This window comes from Python bivittatus, unplaced genomic scaffold (assembly GCF_059951505.1).
Source record: "Python bivittatus isolate LINGU-HERP-01145 unplaced genomic scaffold, Pbiv_v1 ctg000010_np1212, whole genome shotgun sequence".
Lineage (NCBI taxonomy): Eukaryota > Metazoa > Chordata > Lepidosauria > Squamata > Pythonidae > Python > Python bivittatus.
The window spans coordinates 2,701,083-2,718,406 of record NW_028277029.1 but is presented as its reverse complement, the minus strand read 5'-3'; the positions used below and the strand labels follow the sequence as shown (position 1 = coordinate 2,718,406).

The 17,324-nt window shown below is 51.9% G+C and overlaps 1 protein-coding gene across 1 annotated transcript in view; it reads right to left on the bottom strand.

Annotated features, from left to right (window-relative positions):
- WNT7B (Wnt family member 7B) overlaps positions 1-8,975 on the bottom strand; it is a 116,532-nt gene extending 107,557 nt beyond the window's left edge. Inside the window, exon 1 of the mRNA XM_088129073.1 lies at positions 8,905-8,975. Within this exon, the coding sequence (XP_087985199.1) occupies positions 8,905-8,975 (71 nt within the window). The remainder of the gene's footprint in view (positions 1-8,904) is intronic.
- Positions 8,976-17,324: the final 8,349 nt, after the last annotated feature.

Here is a 17,324-nt window from a genome sequence, read left to right as displayed (position 1 = left end):
GGAACGGGGTCGCCCTTCTTCCAGGCACAGCTCGCGTAGCAACTCAGGGCCAGGCGTCTTTCGTTACGACTTCGATTCGCTTCGAATGTGTCGCCCTTTGCTTGGTCGACGCGCTTTTCTACAAGGCTCCGGGGTCTTCTGAAGGAACCCTCCTAGAGAAATGCTAATAGGGTAGCCGGCAGACGGAGGGACAGAGGGCCGTCTGAGAAGGGAGGCGTCCGAGGCTGGCAGGTTTTCGGAAAGATCGGCGTCTCTCAGCTTAGCTGCCTCCTTTGGGGGGAAGGGGAGAGTTGCGGGGCTGGGGAGGGGGCGAGAGGTTAATTCACACGAGGAACGGCGTGCAGGTGGCGAGAACGGGCCAACGTCTTCAAAAACACCTCAGGAGGGAAGACCGATCCTTGACCCTCGTTTGGCTAAAGAGGGAGCCCACCGCCTCCCCGTTAAAACCGAATCGTTGGGAACTAAGCCTTTAAAAGATGGGGCTTCTCCTCCAGACTGGAGCCCCTCGAATGAGTCGGAGGACATCCCCCATTATCCCCAGCCAGCGCCGTCTTTTGGCTTGAGGTTACGCAGCTGGTTATGCAGGTTAAGCGCCCAAGACCGGGCAGAGACCTACTTGGCGGGGGGGGGGGGGGGGGGCTAGTGGGTTAGTCTTTACCGACGGCGTAGGGTCGGTCTAACCGGCTGAAGCGACGTGCGCGACGCGGCGAAATCCCGAGAGAGAGCTGGTCCTCCCTTCCACCCAGCGTCTCCTTCGGCTCCTGCGTCACCTGTGCCCCCCACCCCGTGGGCTCTGGATAGGTGGGGCTTCCGTGCCCGTACTCCCAGCAAGCAGGGACAAGCCTTAGTCCTTGCCGCCGCCGCCTTCAAAGCGGGACTGTGCTCGCGCAACCTCTAGCCCGCGTGCGTTCACACACACACTTGGCCTTGTGCTGGGAGAGCCCACCTCCTCTGGCTAGTTTGTGGCCCAGTCTATTCCACGACCCCAGCAAATGTGTAAATGCACGGAACAGGTGAAACTGCCGTGTGTACAAAGCCAGCGGGGCTGTCGGCGTTCACAGAATAAAGAGAATGGGTTTGGTGATCTGCGCGTTTCCCTGAAGCGCAAGGAAGCGCTGGGCCGAGGGCTGTAGCCTCTGGCTGGCCCGGCCGCGGCTCTTCGGGGTCTCAGCCCCAAGGCGAAGGCTCCGGAATCGCCGGGGCAGGAAGCCCATTCAGGCAGGAGAGGGCCGCCCGAGCAGGTGGGGAAAACGCGGGCCGGACTCGGCCAAGGGAGCGGGGAGCCTGGGGTCTTGCGTGCCCAAAGATGGGCGCCCCTTCCCACGCCAACAGGCAGCGGATCGACGGGGCCTTTCAGAGCTGCAGAAGCTCCCCGAAAGGGTTTTATTTGCGAGTAAGACAAGAGCCCGGGAAACTCTCTGGCGGGTCCACACGTTGCGCGAAAACATCCCGGCTTGGGCTTGGTTTTTGCTGCGGGCCACTCCTGGCTGAGCCGGCGTAGATCGCCGCTCTGGCTTCCAACCAGATCGGCCCCGGGCAGCGGCAACCGACCCTCTTTGGCTGAAGAGCGCCCCCGCCATCTGCCAGGGGAACCCCCCCCCCGGCAAGGACACCCCCCCCCCCCCCGCCTTCTAACCTTTCCTCGCCAGGGACTTCTGGTGCTGCGCCCGCATTACTTGCATCGTTAAGTCATGATGCCCTTACTGATGTCATGAAGAGGCAGAGGCTTTATTTCTCCCGGGGTGGGGGGAGAGAGTTGGGCTGGTGTCCTTAACCTCCAGCAGAGAAAGGCCCGTAAACAGAGGGGCAGCTCTTTTGCCTTGAGAAGCCAAGCCGGGTGGGAGGCCACCAGGAGATCCCGAGGGGGCAGGGGAAGTTGAACACCCAATCTGGAAGACGGCAGTGGCAAACCACGTGCTTCCTTTATCAGACTGATATCCCATCTTTCAGTTCGGGTGCCCATGACCCCATACATCGCATTCCCTCCCCCGATTTTTCCTACAACAATCCCGCGAGGCACGTTGGGCTGAGAGTGGCCCCAACTCACCGGGGCTGAAAAGGGTATGGAGGTAAAAGGCGTTACAGGCAGCGGTGGGAGGGAGGGAGGGAGGGAGATGGGTGAACAGATGGGCCGACAGCCTGATCCAGAGGCGAGCAGCAAGAGAACTGCGGGTATAGAAGATAAGGGTACCGATCCCTCTAACTGGATATACAGCCTGAGCGGAGAACCTCGGGGAGAACACGCGCAAACGCGCGCCGCAGACTGGCGCGAGGACAGCGCCGATTCCCTGACTCCGCTCGGCCAGCGCGCCGCACCACCCGCGGAGGGCTGCGCGCCTTAGAAACCGGCCAACCCTCCGGCTTTCGAGAAGCGGCGCAGCGGAGCCGGGCCGAACGGTCCCCCTCGCGGCCGGCCCCAGGAAGGCGCTCGCCGGGGCCAAGCCGCCCGGCCTGCTGGGGCGCGCGGGGGGAAGGGGCGGCGTTGCGCCCGGCGGCGAGGCTGGAGCCGACCCGGGAAGGGTCCCTCCCGCCTGGGGGCAGAAGAGACGCTCCAGTTCGGGGCTCGCCGATTCACCCAGCAGGTGCCCAGCGGGCCGATCCCGCCAAGGCGATCCCGGGGTATCGTTTCCCCCCAGTTGTCCTTCCCGGGAGCATCACAAAAAACGCCCTTCCCATGCCTTGTCTCCTATTGCACCACAACCCGACACAGCACACAACTCCAGGCAAAACTGGCTAAAAATCTCAGGGCTGCTCCGAGGGTCCGCGGAACCACCTTACTTCTTTATTCATGCCGCGCCAGGAGCAAGCTGGATTACTTTTCTCGGACTTCTAAAACGCCAGTGATCCAGGAAAAGATGGTGAGAGCCAGTTCTTAGAATCTGGGTTTCTTCTTTTGAACCCCATCATGGGACAGGGCCTCAATCGCCCAGCTGTGGCCACCATCTTGACTTTTCTGACCCCTCTCTCCCTGAAGACACCCCTGACAATCGTTCAGAAAAAGGTGGGGGGAGAGAACATCTTTAATGGTAGATTTATTTGGTTTACTAAAGTTTGATTTGAACCAGTCAGGGAGGCCAGACACAGATAGAGAAGGCATTGTGCAGAAATAATTAAGAATGGGATAGTGTGGAGTTTGGAACAATGCAAACCGCAAGATCTGAACCCCCTTGGCTTATAGCTACACAAGACGTAGAAGAAGAGAAAGCAAAAAACTGAAAAATAGCCCAGTTCATAGAGGCATAGGGAAAGACATAGGCGAGCTGGAACTCTGTAAATACGTTCACATTCACCCTCTTCCTGAATAGCTTCAATGTCTGTCTTGAATAGTTCAAAATCGACCTGCTATCTACCTTAGTGCATGGTACATTTAACCAGTTTTTTTTTCACTCAAGGTGTGTATTTTTTCCAAACTTGATTTTTATTTTTTATTTTTTTTAGCTTAGAATGCCACCTACTTGATAAAGGGGACAGGGGGAAGAGATTTCTTTAACTTTGGGGGAGGGGTTGCAAAATAATAAACCTTCAAGCTTGAGTGGGGTTGGTCCATGCACGGGGATTCCAGCAAGAGTTTCTTTTTTGTCTGTAGACATTGTCGGAGGAGAGCTGTGTTAGTCCAAGGCAGGGTTTTTCAACCTTGGCAACTCTAAAAGGTGTGGACTTCAACTCCCAGAATTCCCCAGCCAGCAGTAAACACTGGTCTAATGGTTGCAAAAAATCAGGAGTGCCCTCACACCTTTCCCAACAAAATTAACAGAAGGCAACCCATGGCTAGCCAGGCTGATGACCCACGGCAACTTTGGTTCTTGGAGGAAGATTTGATTTTTTCCATCTGCAGAGAAGAAGTGGGAATTGGAAGCCCTCTTAAACTCTTTCCACAAACAATCCTGGTGATTTCCAGGACGTGTCTTGGTAACATACGGTAAACGTGATTTGTTATTGCCTTGTTCCAGAATGTATATTTGTTTTTTGATTGGGATTTTCTGAAGGTCTTGCTTAGCTCCCGATCTTACAGTTAGGAGTTAGCCAAGTCCGGCTGAGACAGAAGCCCCTTTAGGGTTGGCTTAGAGGTGAAGGCTAGAAGTGCCTCCTCAGAAGTAAGCCCCACAGCCTTACAGCCACGCACATCCCGACAGAGAAGGCCAGCCCCAGTAGTAATTTCCATGCTAGCTTTCCATAGCGTCTTGCATCACCAGCCATCCTCTGCTGGAGCCATCTAAAACCTATCTTCATTACTGATATAGCGGCCAGCTGTGGTTAGATGACCTGAAAATCTGCTATATTTGTGTGGAAAGACTCAAGGACTGAAGAAGGCTTCCTTGGAGGCTGCAGATGTCAAAGCCTAACAGGTAGGATTTTACCCACCGTGAGATGCTCTTGGACGGCGTGGGAATACAAGGGGAAAGACTACTTTAGCACCAGTAAAGGTAAGGATGGCTTGAGCTTGTCCCACTCTTGCCTCTGGGGGAGAGATAAAAGGCCACACTGGGAAGCAAAGGGGAAAATCAGCACTGCCAGGGGATGGAAGGTGCAAGTCGAAACGGAGACCCGTCTTGCTTGCCTCACACCAGCAATGGGTTTTACAAAAGCATGCATTTTGGATCGAACATGGAATACTTGATGTGAATGGTTTGGTGCACCACCACCAAGTCTTGGAGAAGCAGAAGAAGAGAAGGTGAAGCCCAGTGTTTTGCTCGTCCTCAGAATTTAACCTGGACTGGGCTCTTGTGGGCATATGCATGCAGGCTACAAAGATGCTGCCAACTTTGAGATACAGTCTCAGTAATAAAGCTTTAATTACTTAATTGATTAATTGCCCCAGCAATGGTTGGATGGCATCATGAATCTTTTGGTCTGGAAATAGGTCTGGATTCATTTGGGAGGTAGTTCTCACACGGTCTGTCTTTCACACCTGGCAAGCGTGGGTCACAAGGGGCAGGCCACTCATGAAGACTAAGCCACCATTGGTTCCAATGTGCCCCACCTCATCAAGACAGCCTTGCACGTGTGAACGCAACGTATACCCAGATATGGAGCAAAGCCGCGTCTCACCTCACAGCCCTCCGGACAGGAACCTTCATGCATTCACATATCAAAGCTGGCTAACCCAGCCACAAATTAACTGAGTGAGTCAATAACTACCCAACTGAAAGAAAGAAAGGGGTGTCCATTTTTTTATTTGGTATTTCTAATAGACAGTAGTGTATAAATCCTACTGTGTTGGATTTGCTCTATGGGAGCAATTTTGTTTTATTTATTGGTTAGATTTATATCTGGTATACTTTTTCCTCCTGTATTTCCCACAGCAGCACCCTGTATAAGGGTCTCATATTTGGGGGGGGGGGGGAGGTAAAAAAAAGTCAAGATGATGGCTGTGAGTCTGTGCGATCAACCCCCCTTTTTATGAGGTGCACATAGAAAGGGAGTGGGCTACAACTGTATAGTCACGGCCACCATCTGGAGTTTTTGGATCCCCCTGAGGATGCCCCATTGAAAGGGGTCACTGCCTGAAATAATTGCCAGCTCTACAACTTCTAGCAGATCTCCGGAAATCTTCAGGTACTGTTGATATGGATAAATTCATATATAAGATCCCAAAAATATGCACAGACAAATAGGCCCCCTTTAAACGGACAAATGTTATATGTATCCAAATGCTTCATTGGTTGTTTTTTTTCAGAAACATGTTCACAGACTCATAGTCGCCTGCTGCAGCTCCTGGGCTGCTGAAAACCTCTTTGCTACTGCTTTCCTCCCCCTGTTACCATTCTGCTGTTTATTTTATTTTGAATCTTTAAAATATTATTTAAAGTGCACTTTTATCAATGGTCTTAGCTGATACTCAGTTTGAATTTTACTCGAAACCAATCTGAGAGCTTTCTTTAAAGAAGAAACAAAATACAGACATTGCAAATGAATTAATAAACCATCTTATTTGATGGATACAGTCGAGGATACTTCACAGCGTGCTCTGCAGTTAGAATCTGCTGGGCTCCTACTGGTCCCTGTAGGCCACTGTGGGCATTATTTCTCTGGTCATTGGCTACTTTGGCTTCAGTAGCAGGACAGGCTGGACACCTGCCTTTCACAGATGAATTTGCCCACATAATGCCTTACAGGATTAAACACGGGTTTAGTGCTCTTTTAAAAGAGCCCTGGACCTCTCTTTTAAACATGCGTTTTGCATTCTTTTGAGAGCACCGGAGGGCAGCTGAGAAGAGTGTCAGTTGTCCCTACAGGGTTTACAGGTTTTCTGCTGCTTCTGCTAACATGGTGTTTTACAGGTTTTTTACTGTTTTTATTTTGCCAATGCTATTCTGGCTCCTGGGGCTGCCAGCCACGAGGAGAGCATTGGCCTCCCTGCCAGCCCTGCCATTCTACTGCAGGTGTAGCTCACTCCGTTTTGAATCTCCACCCTTTCTCTGCACCTATAAGCTGTTGGTCAAGCTACTCTGTACAAAACCCGGGTTGAGGAGCAGCTTGGGGGAAGAGGCAAAGGTGCAGAGCCTCTCCACGTGCAAGGCCGTGTAAGCTGGGCAGCTTGAGGGGTAGTTAAGCACAGTGGTCCAAGCACTGCCCATCTTCACCCAACCTTGACCCATCCTATGTGAGGGAGAGGGACTGTTGATTGTTTTGCCCTGGTGGTGTCCAGAGGGCTGAGAGTGACAAAAGTAGAACCGTGATGTTGCAACAGAAGCAGAATCAGGGGCATCACCGTGTCACCCGCCCACTCAAAGAGGTTGAGCTGGCAGGGCAATGCTGCCCTGCTGCTTTTTCATTCTGACAAATGCCACATGATCTTGCAGATCCCTCCGCAGATGACGCCTGGGGGGAGAAGGGGGAGAAGAGACAAAGCCAGGGGGATCCACCTATCACTTCCCTTAACTTGTCTCACATTCAAACAGTAAAGACAGGATTTGCGACGATGGGGGGGCAGAGCGTGGCAGTCAGGGCCACAATCCTCTTTTGCTAGCTGAAGGACTGTTGCACACCTGCTGATCACAGGCAAAGTTAGGTGGAGACAGCAGAAAACAGAGACCCCCAGGACATAGTTGGGTCCTGTTTGGGGAAGAAGACAGGCTCAGCCCGGGACAAATAGAGCCGGATTGAGCTTCTCCACCTCCCACAGAGCCAGCTCCTTCATTCCCAGCCAGCCTCTGGGACAAACGCTGTGAAGGAAGCACGGGATATCTGGCAATCTGAAAGTTCTAGACGGGCATTTTTAGGAATGGGGGTGCTCCTGGCCCGGCAGGGGCATCCACAGGGTGTGCTAAAAAAAGTCAAGATGTTGGCCATATAACATGACCCAAGCGTCCCCCACCCTTGAAATGCAAAAACAGGTGGAGCCTTAGTTGCACCGCCATGTCCACCATCCTGACTTCTTTGACCATATTCTGCAGACCCCCTTGCAACTGGGGTTGGAACAAGGCAGGAAAGACCACTTTAACAGCAGTTCTCAGGTGGGCGTGGGGGGGGGCAGTTGTCAAACAACCCTTGCAGCCCCCTGGTCCCTGGATGCCGCGAGGAGTGGGGGAGGACACCCACCTAATCCCCAGCCTGCCAAAAAGGGGCTGCGGGGGGGGGGGGTGGAGGAGAGGCAGGGATCTCGGAGCTCTGCAGGTAGGAACTCGGCTGGAGCGAAGGAATGTGGAAATTCAACTAAGGCAGGCAGGCGAGTGCGCCGAGCCAGCTGGCGAGGGCGCGGGGAAGGGGAAGAGAGAGCCAACGGGCGGCCCGCGCCGCTCCGAGCGCCAGAGGCAAAAGCGGGGCAGCCCCGCCCCCCGCCCGGCGTAGGGCAGGGTTCTCGGGGGCCCGAGGGCCACCGCTCGCCTAGGAGCCGCCCTTCGGTCTGGGCCGGGACGCCCCGCCGGTCGCGCCCACCCTCCTTCCCAGCAGGGCGTCTCCTCCCCCTCCGCGGCTTCTGCAGGTTGGTTTGGAGGCGCTCGGGGGGCGGAGGGGGGTGGGGAGCCCCCGTTTCCCAAAGCAGCCCACGGGCGCCCCGCGGAGCCTGGAGCGGAGCTGATGCGGGAGCCCCGACCCCCGGCGTGCACATGCGGCCGGGGGATCGGCTGAGCGACCGGGAGCCGCCTCCCCCCTACCCCGACCCTTTCCGTGGGTGCTAACCCGTAAATGCCTCTCTCTCCCTCCCCGCTTTGGACAGGATATGCGCCCCTGCCGATTTTCAGGCGGGGGCTCTTTTCCTAGAAAGGGAGGGTGGGCTCGGTTTGCAACTTCTAAGCCCGCTCCGGAGCGCGTTTCCTCGGAAGGAAGACGCGCCGCCGACTGCCCGGCTCGCTCTTGCGGGGAAGCCCCGATCCCGCGCCCTGCCCTCGGGGCGCCCAGCACGGGATCGGGGCTCCAGCCAGATCTTCTCCCGAGGAAGCCTCCTGACAGTCCCGCAGAACTCAGCGGCCTGTCAGGATAGGGAAGCGAGGCGGCTGGATGTCGCGCATACCTGGCGGCTCTGAAGCGCCGCGGCTCCGTGTCTGCTGTCTCTCCCCCCGACACCCGCCCGGCCCCCTTTCTTCTAAAGGAAGTCCCGCTGCTTCCAGAGGGAATGGAGCCCTTAGGATCGCATCTTGTGTTCGGAAGCCGCGCAACGCCGCCCTTGCAAAGCAATACAGCCGCCTCGTGCCCCCTCCCTCACAACTGTCCTACATCCTTCGGGAGCTTGGTGGATCTCCTTATCGCCGCAAGCACATTTCTCCCCGGATCCCCTTCGCTTCCCCAGGGTGCGACCCTCCCTCTCCCACCAGCACAAGGGCGCCTGCGAAAGCCGCGGGAGACTCGAGGCATCCGCCGCCCTCCAAATTCCCGCTCCCCGATTCTCTCCTCTCCTCTCCTCTCCCCCCGCAAAGAAGACCAGGCGCCACGCGATCGGGCTGCGGAGCCCCTTCTGGTACTCACCCTAATTTGACATAGAGGACTCCGAAGCAGAGAAACACGTAGAAAATCCACTTTCGGGAGTTTCTGTGCATGTTCTAGGAAGGCGGGGGGTGAGCCATATAAAACGAAATCGCGCGCCGGGGCTGCGGGGGCAGGCAGGAGCAGGCGAAACGGCGGCGGCGGCGGCCTCGGCCGATTAAATCCCAGCCAGGAGCCTCTGGGTAGCTGCTTCCCTGCCGGACCCGAGTGGAAGCCCCGCAGCCTTCGAGCAGCGCGGGCCCGTGCCAACCATGCTGCCCCCGAGCCGAGGGAGAAGCCGGGGCAAGGCAGAGCCTGGAAGCGCGCAGCGGGGCTCCTGGGTCTGACTTCTGCAGGTAACGCACCGCGTCTCTTGCGACCTGCAGCTCCAGGTAGGAAGATCTCGCTCCCGCGCGCGCGCGCGCGCTCACTGCCTCGCACCTGCGCGCACCCTTCGCCCGCGGACACACCTCGCTCGCTCCCTTCCCTGCTGGGGAAGCTGATCTCCCGGCGCTAGGCTTCCCAGGCCCGAAGGGGCCACAGATAAGAAGCGGGGCCTGCCAGGGAGAGTCAGCCCACCCCCTTGAGACATGCCAAACAATCCCCTTTGCAGCCCCCCTCTATGCCGGGACACATGAGCAGAAAACAGGCCCACCGATTTTTTGTTTTTGAAAACATGATTTATGTATTTATTCAATTTATGTAGCCACCCATCTCGACTCAGGGCGGCTCACGCAGTTAAAATAACAAAAAAAAAACCCAAATACAGTAAATAAGCAGAAAAATAGCAACAAACCCCATTAAAAGCAAATAAAACAATGAAAAACAATTAACGCCTAACAACCTAATCTGCAGGAGAGGGCAATCGGTATCTTGCACAAGAAAGCGGGGCCACCAATTTTCAGGCAATCCTCCCCTGACTTACCTTGGCCTTCACCCCAGTGAACTTGATGGGGCTTGCTTGTGAGTAAGTGGGAAGAGGTTCAATCTTAATGCAGCTCCCTGCTAGGGGAATGCATATGAGGTGATAAATCAATTCCATCTGTTTCTAAGACAGAGTTGTCTTCTGCCTTAGAATTCAATTAATTATACAGTTATACAGAATTGCAAAGACAAGTCCCATTTAACTAATTAGGGCTTGCGTCCAGGTAGGTGTCCTAAGGCCCTGCATTTCATGCTTGCACCCAGATTGCGCCTTTGGGGGAAAAAGGGCACCACTCCCATGGTTTGCGTAGCTATGATTGAATAAGCCACAGCTGGCCACAAGTAAGCCATAGATCACGGTTTACAACCAGTGAATTGTAAGCCAGGTCTATACTTAATACGCTGAGGGAATCTAACTTCTCCAGCAACAACTTACTGTTCAACAAACCAGGATTTAGCACGGCATTTATACTCCGTCATTAAGCCAAAACCAAACAAATCCCAGTGTGGTTTAGCGTGAACTGTGAACAGCCTCTGACTAAGCTGACTTCCTTTTTGGAGGCACGTGGGAAGAATTGGAAAGCACGCGTCTGAAACAGCAGCAGTAGCTTTTGCAAAATTGGTTCTGAAAAGGGTCTTATGCCTTCTCCTGGTTAATCCGAGCATTTTTTGAACCCACAGGAAGGCCTTTCCTTGAATATTGCAATCTAATAGATGAATGGACTAAACACGGCGAGTCCTAATTATTATTCCAACCGAATAACAACAGTGCAGTGCAGCAACTTAGAAATACGGGATTGCAATCCCGGTTTCCCCACTAGCTAGTTCTCTTCTGCGGACTCAAGGGATGTGCGTATATGCGTGGAGGGGCGTCTGGGGGAGGGGGCAAAAACATCAAGATGGCGGCCGCACCCACGCAATGCCCCACTCCTTTAATGTGATGCGCATTAAAAGGGGCAGGGTTTTGATCACATGGGGCCAGCTGCCATTTTGACTTTGGAAGCCTCTCTGTGCACGTGCCTGCCTACCTGCCCACCCACCAGCTGTTTTCCTTCTATTATCGTTATTGTTGTTGTCATGTTGTTGTTACCACTGCAGTTACGGCATTCTTCCCCGGACCACAGTGAATAGGCGGCAGTAGCGCTTCTATTTCGCCTCCTCTCCCGCTTCGGTCTTGAGGCCCCATGGAGAAAAGGGCCTGTCTGCCTCTTCCCAATAAAAGGGATAACCATCTGCTTTCTTGATTAACCAGGAAGCATCTTTTCAATCAGCCAGCAGGGTTACATGGAGCAATCGGCAGCCAGCCGTCCCCTCTTTGCAAGCCACCCAATGGCGATGTGTAAATAGATCTGATGCTAATAAAGATACGCAGTTCTTGCTCTGGCTCTCTCCTTAATCGTCCAGTGTGCCCTGCGAGGTGGCTGTTCAGGGCAAAGTGTGAAGGGGGATGCAAACCCCCCCGGCCCCTGCTCCCTATTTAGCTCCAGAGGGCTTCAGCGTTGCCATTCCTGCAGGCGCCGGCTGCGCCATCGAGCTCAACTTGACTAGAGCAAGTAGGGTGGTCTGGGTTCCTCCAGACATGCTGGAGGAACAGTTTTAAGTGGCAATTGGAAACACTAGTCAGGGAAGAAGCCCACCCTCACCCCAGACCCTGAAATCACAAAGGACGAGGGGTTTCTTAAAACTCCCTTCCCAGAGCACCCTCTTTGCTTTCAGTTTGCTCAAGGAGGAGGAGGGACCACAGAGTTGCACTTGAAGACAACGTTGTCCACACGTGGCTGCTGTCTTGGACGTGCCAGGTTTGTTCTCCACCAAGAAGGACCAGGCTTCTCGAAATTTGCAGGTCCTTTTGCCTTCTGAGACATTTTCCTTGCCTAGAGGTTTTGAATTACAACTCCTATAAGCCCAGCAGTGGGGAATGATGGGAGCTGTAGTCTGAAACCTCTGGAGGGTACTAGGTTGCCTGTCAACCATGGATCAGACCCCTACACTTAAACTTCATACTTCAAAGGAAGTTGGGAAGGAGGGGCAGATGGTCCAGGAACAACCTGAAGGCCTGGCCCAGAAGTACGTATGTTGAGAGAAGACCAGGAGCTGGTGGAAGGAGTAGGCATGGAGGGCCATTAAGTGACTTCTCTACGATTCAGACCTCGTTGGTGGTGTCCACGAGGCAGGTGTCCACATCGGCAAGATGGTGGGCACATCTTCGCAGCCCAAGCCCTACCCCTTTGTACATCTGCACATGAGGTTTGGGGCTTGGATCAAAACGCCACGCCTGCCACCCTGCCCCCGTGGATGCCAGGGAACCTCCCCAGGATGAGATGGGTGAATTTTGCGACCACATTCATGGAAGCAAATCATACCCAGTTATGATTTTGCAGACCTCTGAATCCACAAATGGGCGTGCCTTACCTCAAAATACATGATTCCAAAAGAGCCAACCCCTGGAAAACCATGTGCTATATTTCAACACTGAAAGCTGGGATTATTCATCAAAGCTGAAGTTCATAGAACAAAGGTTTTGGTCATAAATTCCTTAGAGCCCAGGACATAGCTATTCTGCTGATAAAGCTCTATGATATGTGAAGAACATCTCAAGAACTAAGGAACAGCCCCATATTTGGATAGAGGACTTTCTTGGCGGTTCGTACAGCCCGTTGCTCCTATTCCTGGGTTCCTGACTCCTGCCCAGCTTCCATCATTTCTAATCTGCCTCTGCCGTCCTGTCTCGGCGTACCATGAGTGCACGCATGACTGAAGCACACGCTGCAGAGGTCAAAGGGAATCTACGCACCAGATTAATGCTCGCTCGCAGGAAAGGTTTTGACATCGCACCAAAAGTTCTTCCGTTTTGGTGTAGAGGCCTTGGGGGAAAGAGAAAGTTCCTCTTGCAAAACTCTCAGGTTATGAAAACGTTCCCCTTCCTGTGTTTTGCTCGCTGCTGTGATTCTTATCTCTGGCTACTCTTTTAGCACTTTTTCCCCCTTCTCTGATTAGGCACTTTCTTCTCCCTGCTAGACAGGAGTCCCTGCAGACTGTGTTCTGGAAATCCTTTTATTTGCTCCAGGGCTGTCTGCCGGGCGTGGTCAAAAAAGTTAAGAGGGTGGCCATGATGGTGCGAGCAAAGGTGGGGCTTTGGATACACCGTTGCATCCCCCATGCTGATGCTTCTGACCACCCCCTGGGGACACTGTTTCTGTGCTTCTTCTCTGCTATCTGCACGTCTTCCATGCCTTCAGCTCTGCAGTATGTCTTGAGCAAAGAAAATGCCATCCAGGATTTCAGCAAGGGGGTCAAAAAGGTGAAAATGGTGGCTGCAGCCACCATGCAATCAGCCCTTTTAAGTGTGTAAAAACAGACAGAGCTTCAATCCCATGCTTGCGACTGCTACCTAGACCCTTTTCTTTGTCCCCCCCCCACAACCATTTCATTCCAAAAATTGATGCAAATCATTGAACACCATTGGTTGATGGGTTCATCAACTCTGTTCAAAACATCACCTTGATTCAAATCTGCAAAACAATTTGACTTGAAACATCCGTTTGAATTATCAGTTTAGGTCAATTCAGTTCAGCCTGGATTCAGATTAGGCCATTCTAAGCCGGATTCAGTTCAGTTCACATAAAGTGGGGGTGGGAGGGGGTGTTTTTGTACACGCACCAGAGCAATGGATCTACTGAATCCAATGAATTCCCGGTGACTGTTTGAACTGATTGAGCTGTTCGGTTTGACAAATCAATTCGGAGTGAAGACTCTCCAAAGGGAGCGTTCACACAGCCTCCACCCTTCTCCGCCCCGCCACAGGGAGTGGGGGGGGGGAGTGGGATCTCTGCACTTTTCCCAAGCAACCAGGTAGACTTCCAGGAAGGGGAGAACACACAAATATTGATATTGTTGAATCTGTTAATGAAAGATGGTTAGGTAGCTGGGCGTTTCTTCGAAGAGGCATTTTGCTCGAATCAAAGCCCGCTCAAAATGGCCCCTCGGATCGGCTTCGAGAGGCCGCACAACCTCCCTGCCTCTCGGGCGAAGGGGACCTTGCGTGGCTTCTTCGTGTGGCTTCTTTCCTGCCCGGCGTCAAAGGAGGCCTCCGATCCTCCACGCTTTGGATGGGAGCAGCGCTCTGCAGCTTCTCTTCAGTTCCTCTTTGCAGGCGCTGGAGATTTAGCCGCTGGTTTGCTCAAGGCTTTCTTATCATGTTGGAAGAAACCATCTTTCATCCCGGAATCTCAGTACAAGCATTACTCACTGCCCTGGGGGAACCACATGCCTTCAAAATCTTCCACTTCAATGAAATACAGTACTGTAGAGGTAAAAAGTCCCCCAAACAGAGCTCGAGTCCCGGACATACTCTTAGAAGAGATTTGTCATGGCCTTCTTGTTCAGGTTGTTTCTCCTCCTTCTCCTTCTCCTTCTCCTTCTCCTTCTCCTTCTCCTTCTCCTTCTCCTTCTCCTTCTCCTTCTCCTTCTCCTTCTCCTTCTCCTTCTCCCATTTACTGTAGTCTACAGACCTGGGATTTCCTAGTGTTCTCCCGTGCAACGACTAACCAGTCCCAATCCTACTTAGCTGGGTGCCACCTCCTGCTGAGTCATTTCCTGCTCCAAATATTCTGTTGCCCTCCAGCGTGGCCAAGACCCAGAATGCAGGCTGTGGCTGTAGAGAGGAGCACTGGGCAGGGGGTCAGGCCGGATGGCCATCAAGGTCCCTTCCACCCTTTTCTGTTCTATGGGGGAGAAGCTTGGGACCATACAGTGTGGTAGTCGGGTATGGCACAAGTGGTAGAAGAAACTTGTGTGGGACTATGAGGGTAAGGACCTCCAACCCAGAACATCTCAGGGGGGAGGGGTTGAAAAAGTCAAGACGCCCCCACCCTCTTTCTGCCTCCTGCTCCTTTTTGCAACTAAATGGCACGCACTGCGCAGCTCTAAGGCATGGACAGACTCGGTCTGCAACAGGACAATGACCTTTCTGCATGCTGGTAATTGAGCAATGAAATGCAGGTGGCATCTCTGGCCCCTCCATGCTATTCTGTGGCAGTTCTTCAAGGGGCCCCAAGCCCATTCAGAGTGAGGGCAATGTAAGAAAAGCGCCTTTGGGTTATGTTATCAATGCATCCCTTGATTGGTGATGTGCTACTATGGTATAATCCTGTGCGCTCTTATTTACTGAGATAATATGTCCACCAACACCAACACCAACACTCCCCCTTTTTTTTTTCAAATGAAGCCAGTGCAGGAACTTATAAAGAGCAAGGAATAAAAGAGGGAGCATCTTTTTTTCATTGAATGCTTTTTACAAACATTCACGTGCTCACCCTTGAAATGATCACATCAGAGAAAAAAATGAACATTCAGTTAAAAACTGCTCTAGCAGTAACGAGGGCTCAAAATAAATATATTTGCATATTTGCACGTGGGTGTAAGTGAACAACTTACCCAGAACCCTCCCTATTCTGAACAGTGCTGTTTTCCAATATTCTCCTTCCAACAATGACCAGGCCTGAGGGGCCAAAGGTGCTTAAGTCGAATATCTCGGATCCAAGACCAGATCAGGGCTTGCTGCACTTAAGAAAAAGGGCAGAGCTCTGTTCCCATGCTTGTGGCTGCCATCTTGACTTTTTTGACCCTCCCCTGTGGACACCCCTGCAACAGTTTACAAGAGAATCATATCCCCACTGATCTGGAGACGTTCATGATGAGGAGCCTTGCCAGAACTCTGGCACCAATCTCCGTTTCTTGAACATGCCACATGATTTGTGCATCCCATGAAATTCTCACATCCAAGCATTAAAGCAGTGTTTCTCACCCTTGGCAACTTTAAGATGAGTGGCCTTCAACTCCCAGAATTCCCCAGCCAGCATTTGCTGGCTGGGGAATTCTGGGAGTTGAAGGCCACTCATCTTAAAGTTGCCAAGGGTGAGAAACACTGCACTAAAGTGTGTGGCAGGATGGGAAGAAGCCACAGAAAAGATGTTCCTACTCTACTCCCATTAAAATATGAATGAACTCTTAAGATCCGAATTACACCCTCAGCTGGACCAGGTGGTACAGCCCTAACTGGACCATCCCGTTCAGAATACAGGTGGGAAATATATTTCCATGGGAAACTGTCTTGCTAGCCAGAAGAAGCGCATCTCAGGTGTCTTTGAGCGAAGTTAGTTTTCAGGGTTCAGTGTCAGCTGTAGCTTTAGCCCAACGCCTCACGATTTGTAGCGTTACTTTATTGGGTAGCTCAAGATCCTCCCTTCCGGATGTTCTGTGTTTCCAGAATGATTCTGCTTGTGTTGATACATCTGGGATACGCAGACTGAGAATGGGACTTTAGTTGGCACTCCAGGGAAAATCTCACCTGAGTTTTGGAAATAAATGGATGGATCTTTTGCACACGCAGCCTGTACCTGGATCTGCAGGAGATCGCTACAGCATCAGCAGCAAAATTGACCCCAATGCTCCAGTTAGATTTCATCCTCCCCCCACCCCACAACTGTACCTATTAAAAGAGAATCCATAGCAAATCTTTCAACATTCGTTGGAAACGAGGAAGCCCAGCGTGTCAGCTCATATTGATTCAGGATGAAAAAGGTAGCAGTCCTTCCTTCCAAAATGTAAAAACGATACTAAAAACGCAGCTCATTAACTGGATTGTAACTTGGAGTCAAAGTCAGCATTCCCAAATATGTCACTTATGTATTATATTAATAGATAGGAGAGAAACGAACATCCGCCAGTGTTTTCACCCATACTGACCCAAGGCTCAGGGAAACAAATCGTTAAGGGAAACTACACCTTTTTAGTCCCATACATTGAATTGTGTGAGAACCATTGAGCGCTACCAACTGAGACGGTACAGGAAAATGGATCCCAAATTAGTGCTAGGATGAGTTTTTCTGACTTCGAATTTTTACCAGTTTGTGGCAATAATGCTTTTGGAATCAGAGATCCTGCTGACAAATAGAGTCAGTTTAAGAAGTATGTTAGCCAACGAGAAGCAGGAATATTCTGCTATTTGCAGCGAATTAACTCTCGCTAGTATACAGGTATGAATTTGAAGAAGTAAAGATAAATTGTGCTTAGGATATGGCAGATAGCACTATGCAACTATAGGAATGCTGTTATTTCACTATAAATATGTAGTGGGGGAAATGAGTACATAATGTTGATTAAAGAATGCAGTATTCTACTCCATAAAAAATTAAAATAATATAATAAATAAAATAAAATAAAATAAAATAAAATAAAGGAATGGTTTTCTGTCAGCTATGGTGGGACTGTCCTCGGATTACCAAACTTGCAGCAGGGAGGGGTTCAAAAAAGTCAAAATGGTAGTCCCCACCATGCATGAATGATTGTCATTCTTACAGGCCACAGACTCACAGTATAATAGCTAAGGAGGAACAGAAGAAATTACACTGACCCAAAATAACGAAGCAACAACTTTTTAAAGTACAGTACCCCAAAATATATTTGTAAAAATAGCTATCAAATCATTGTTGCTGAAC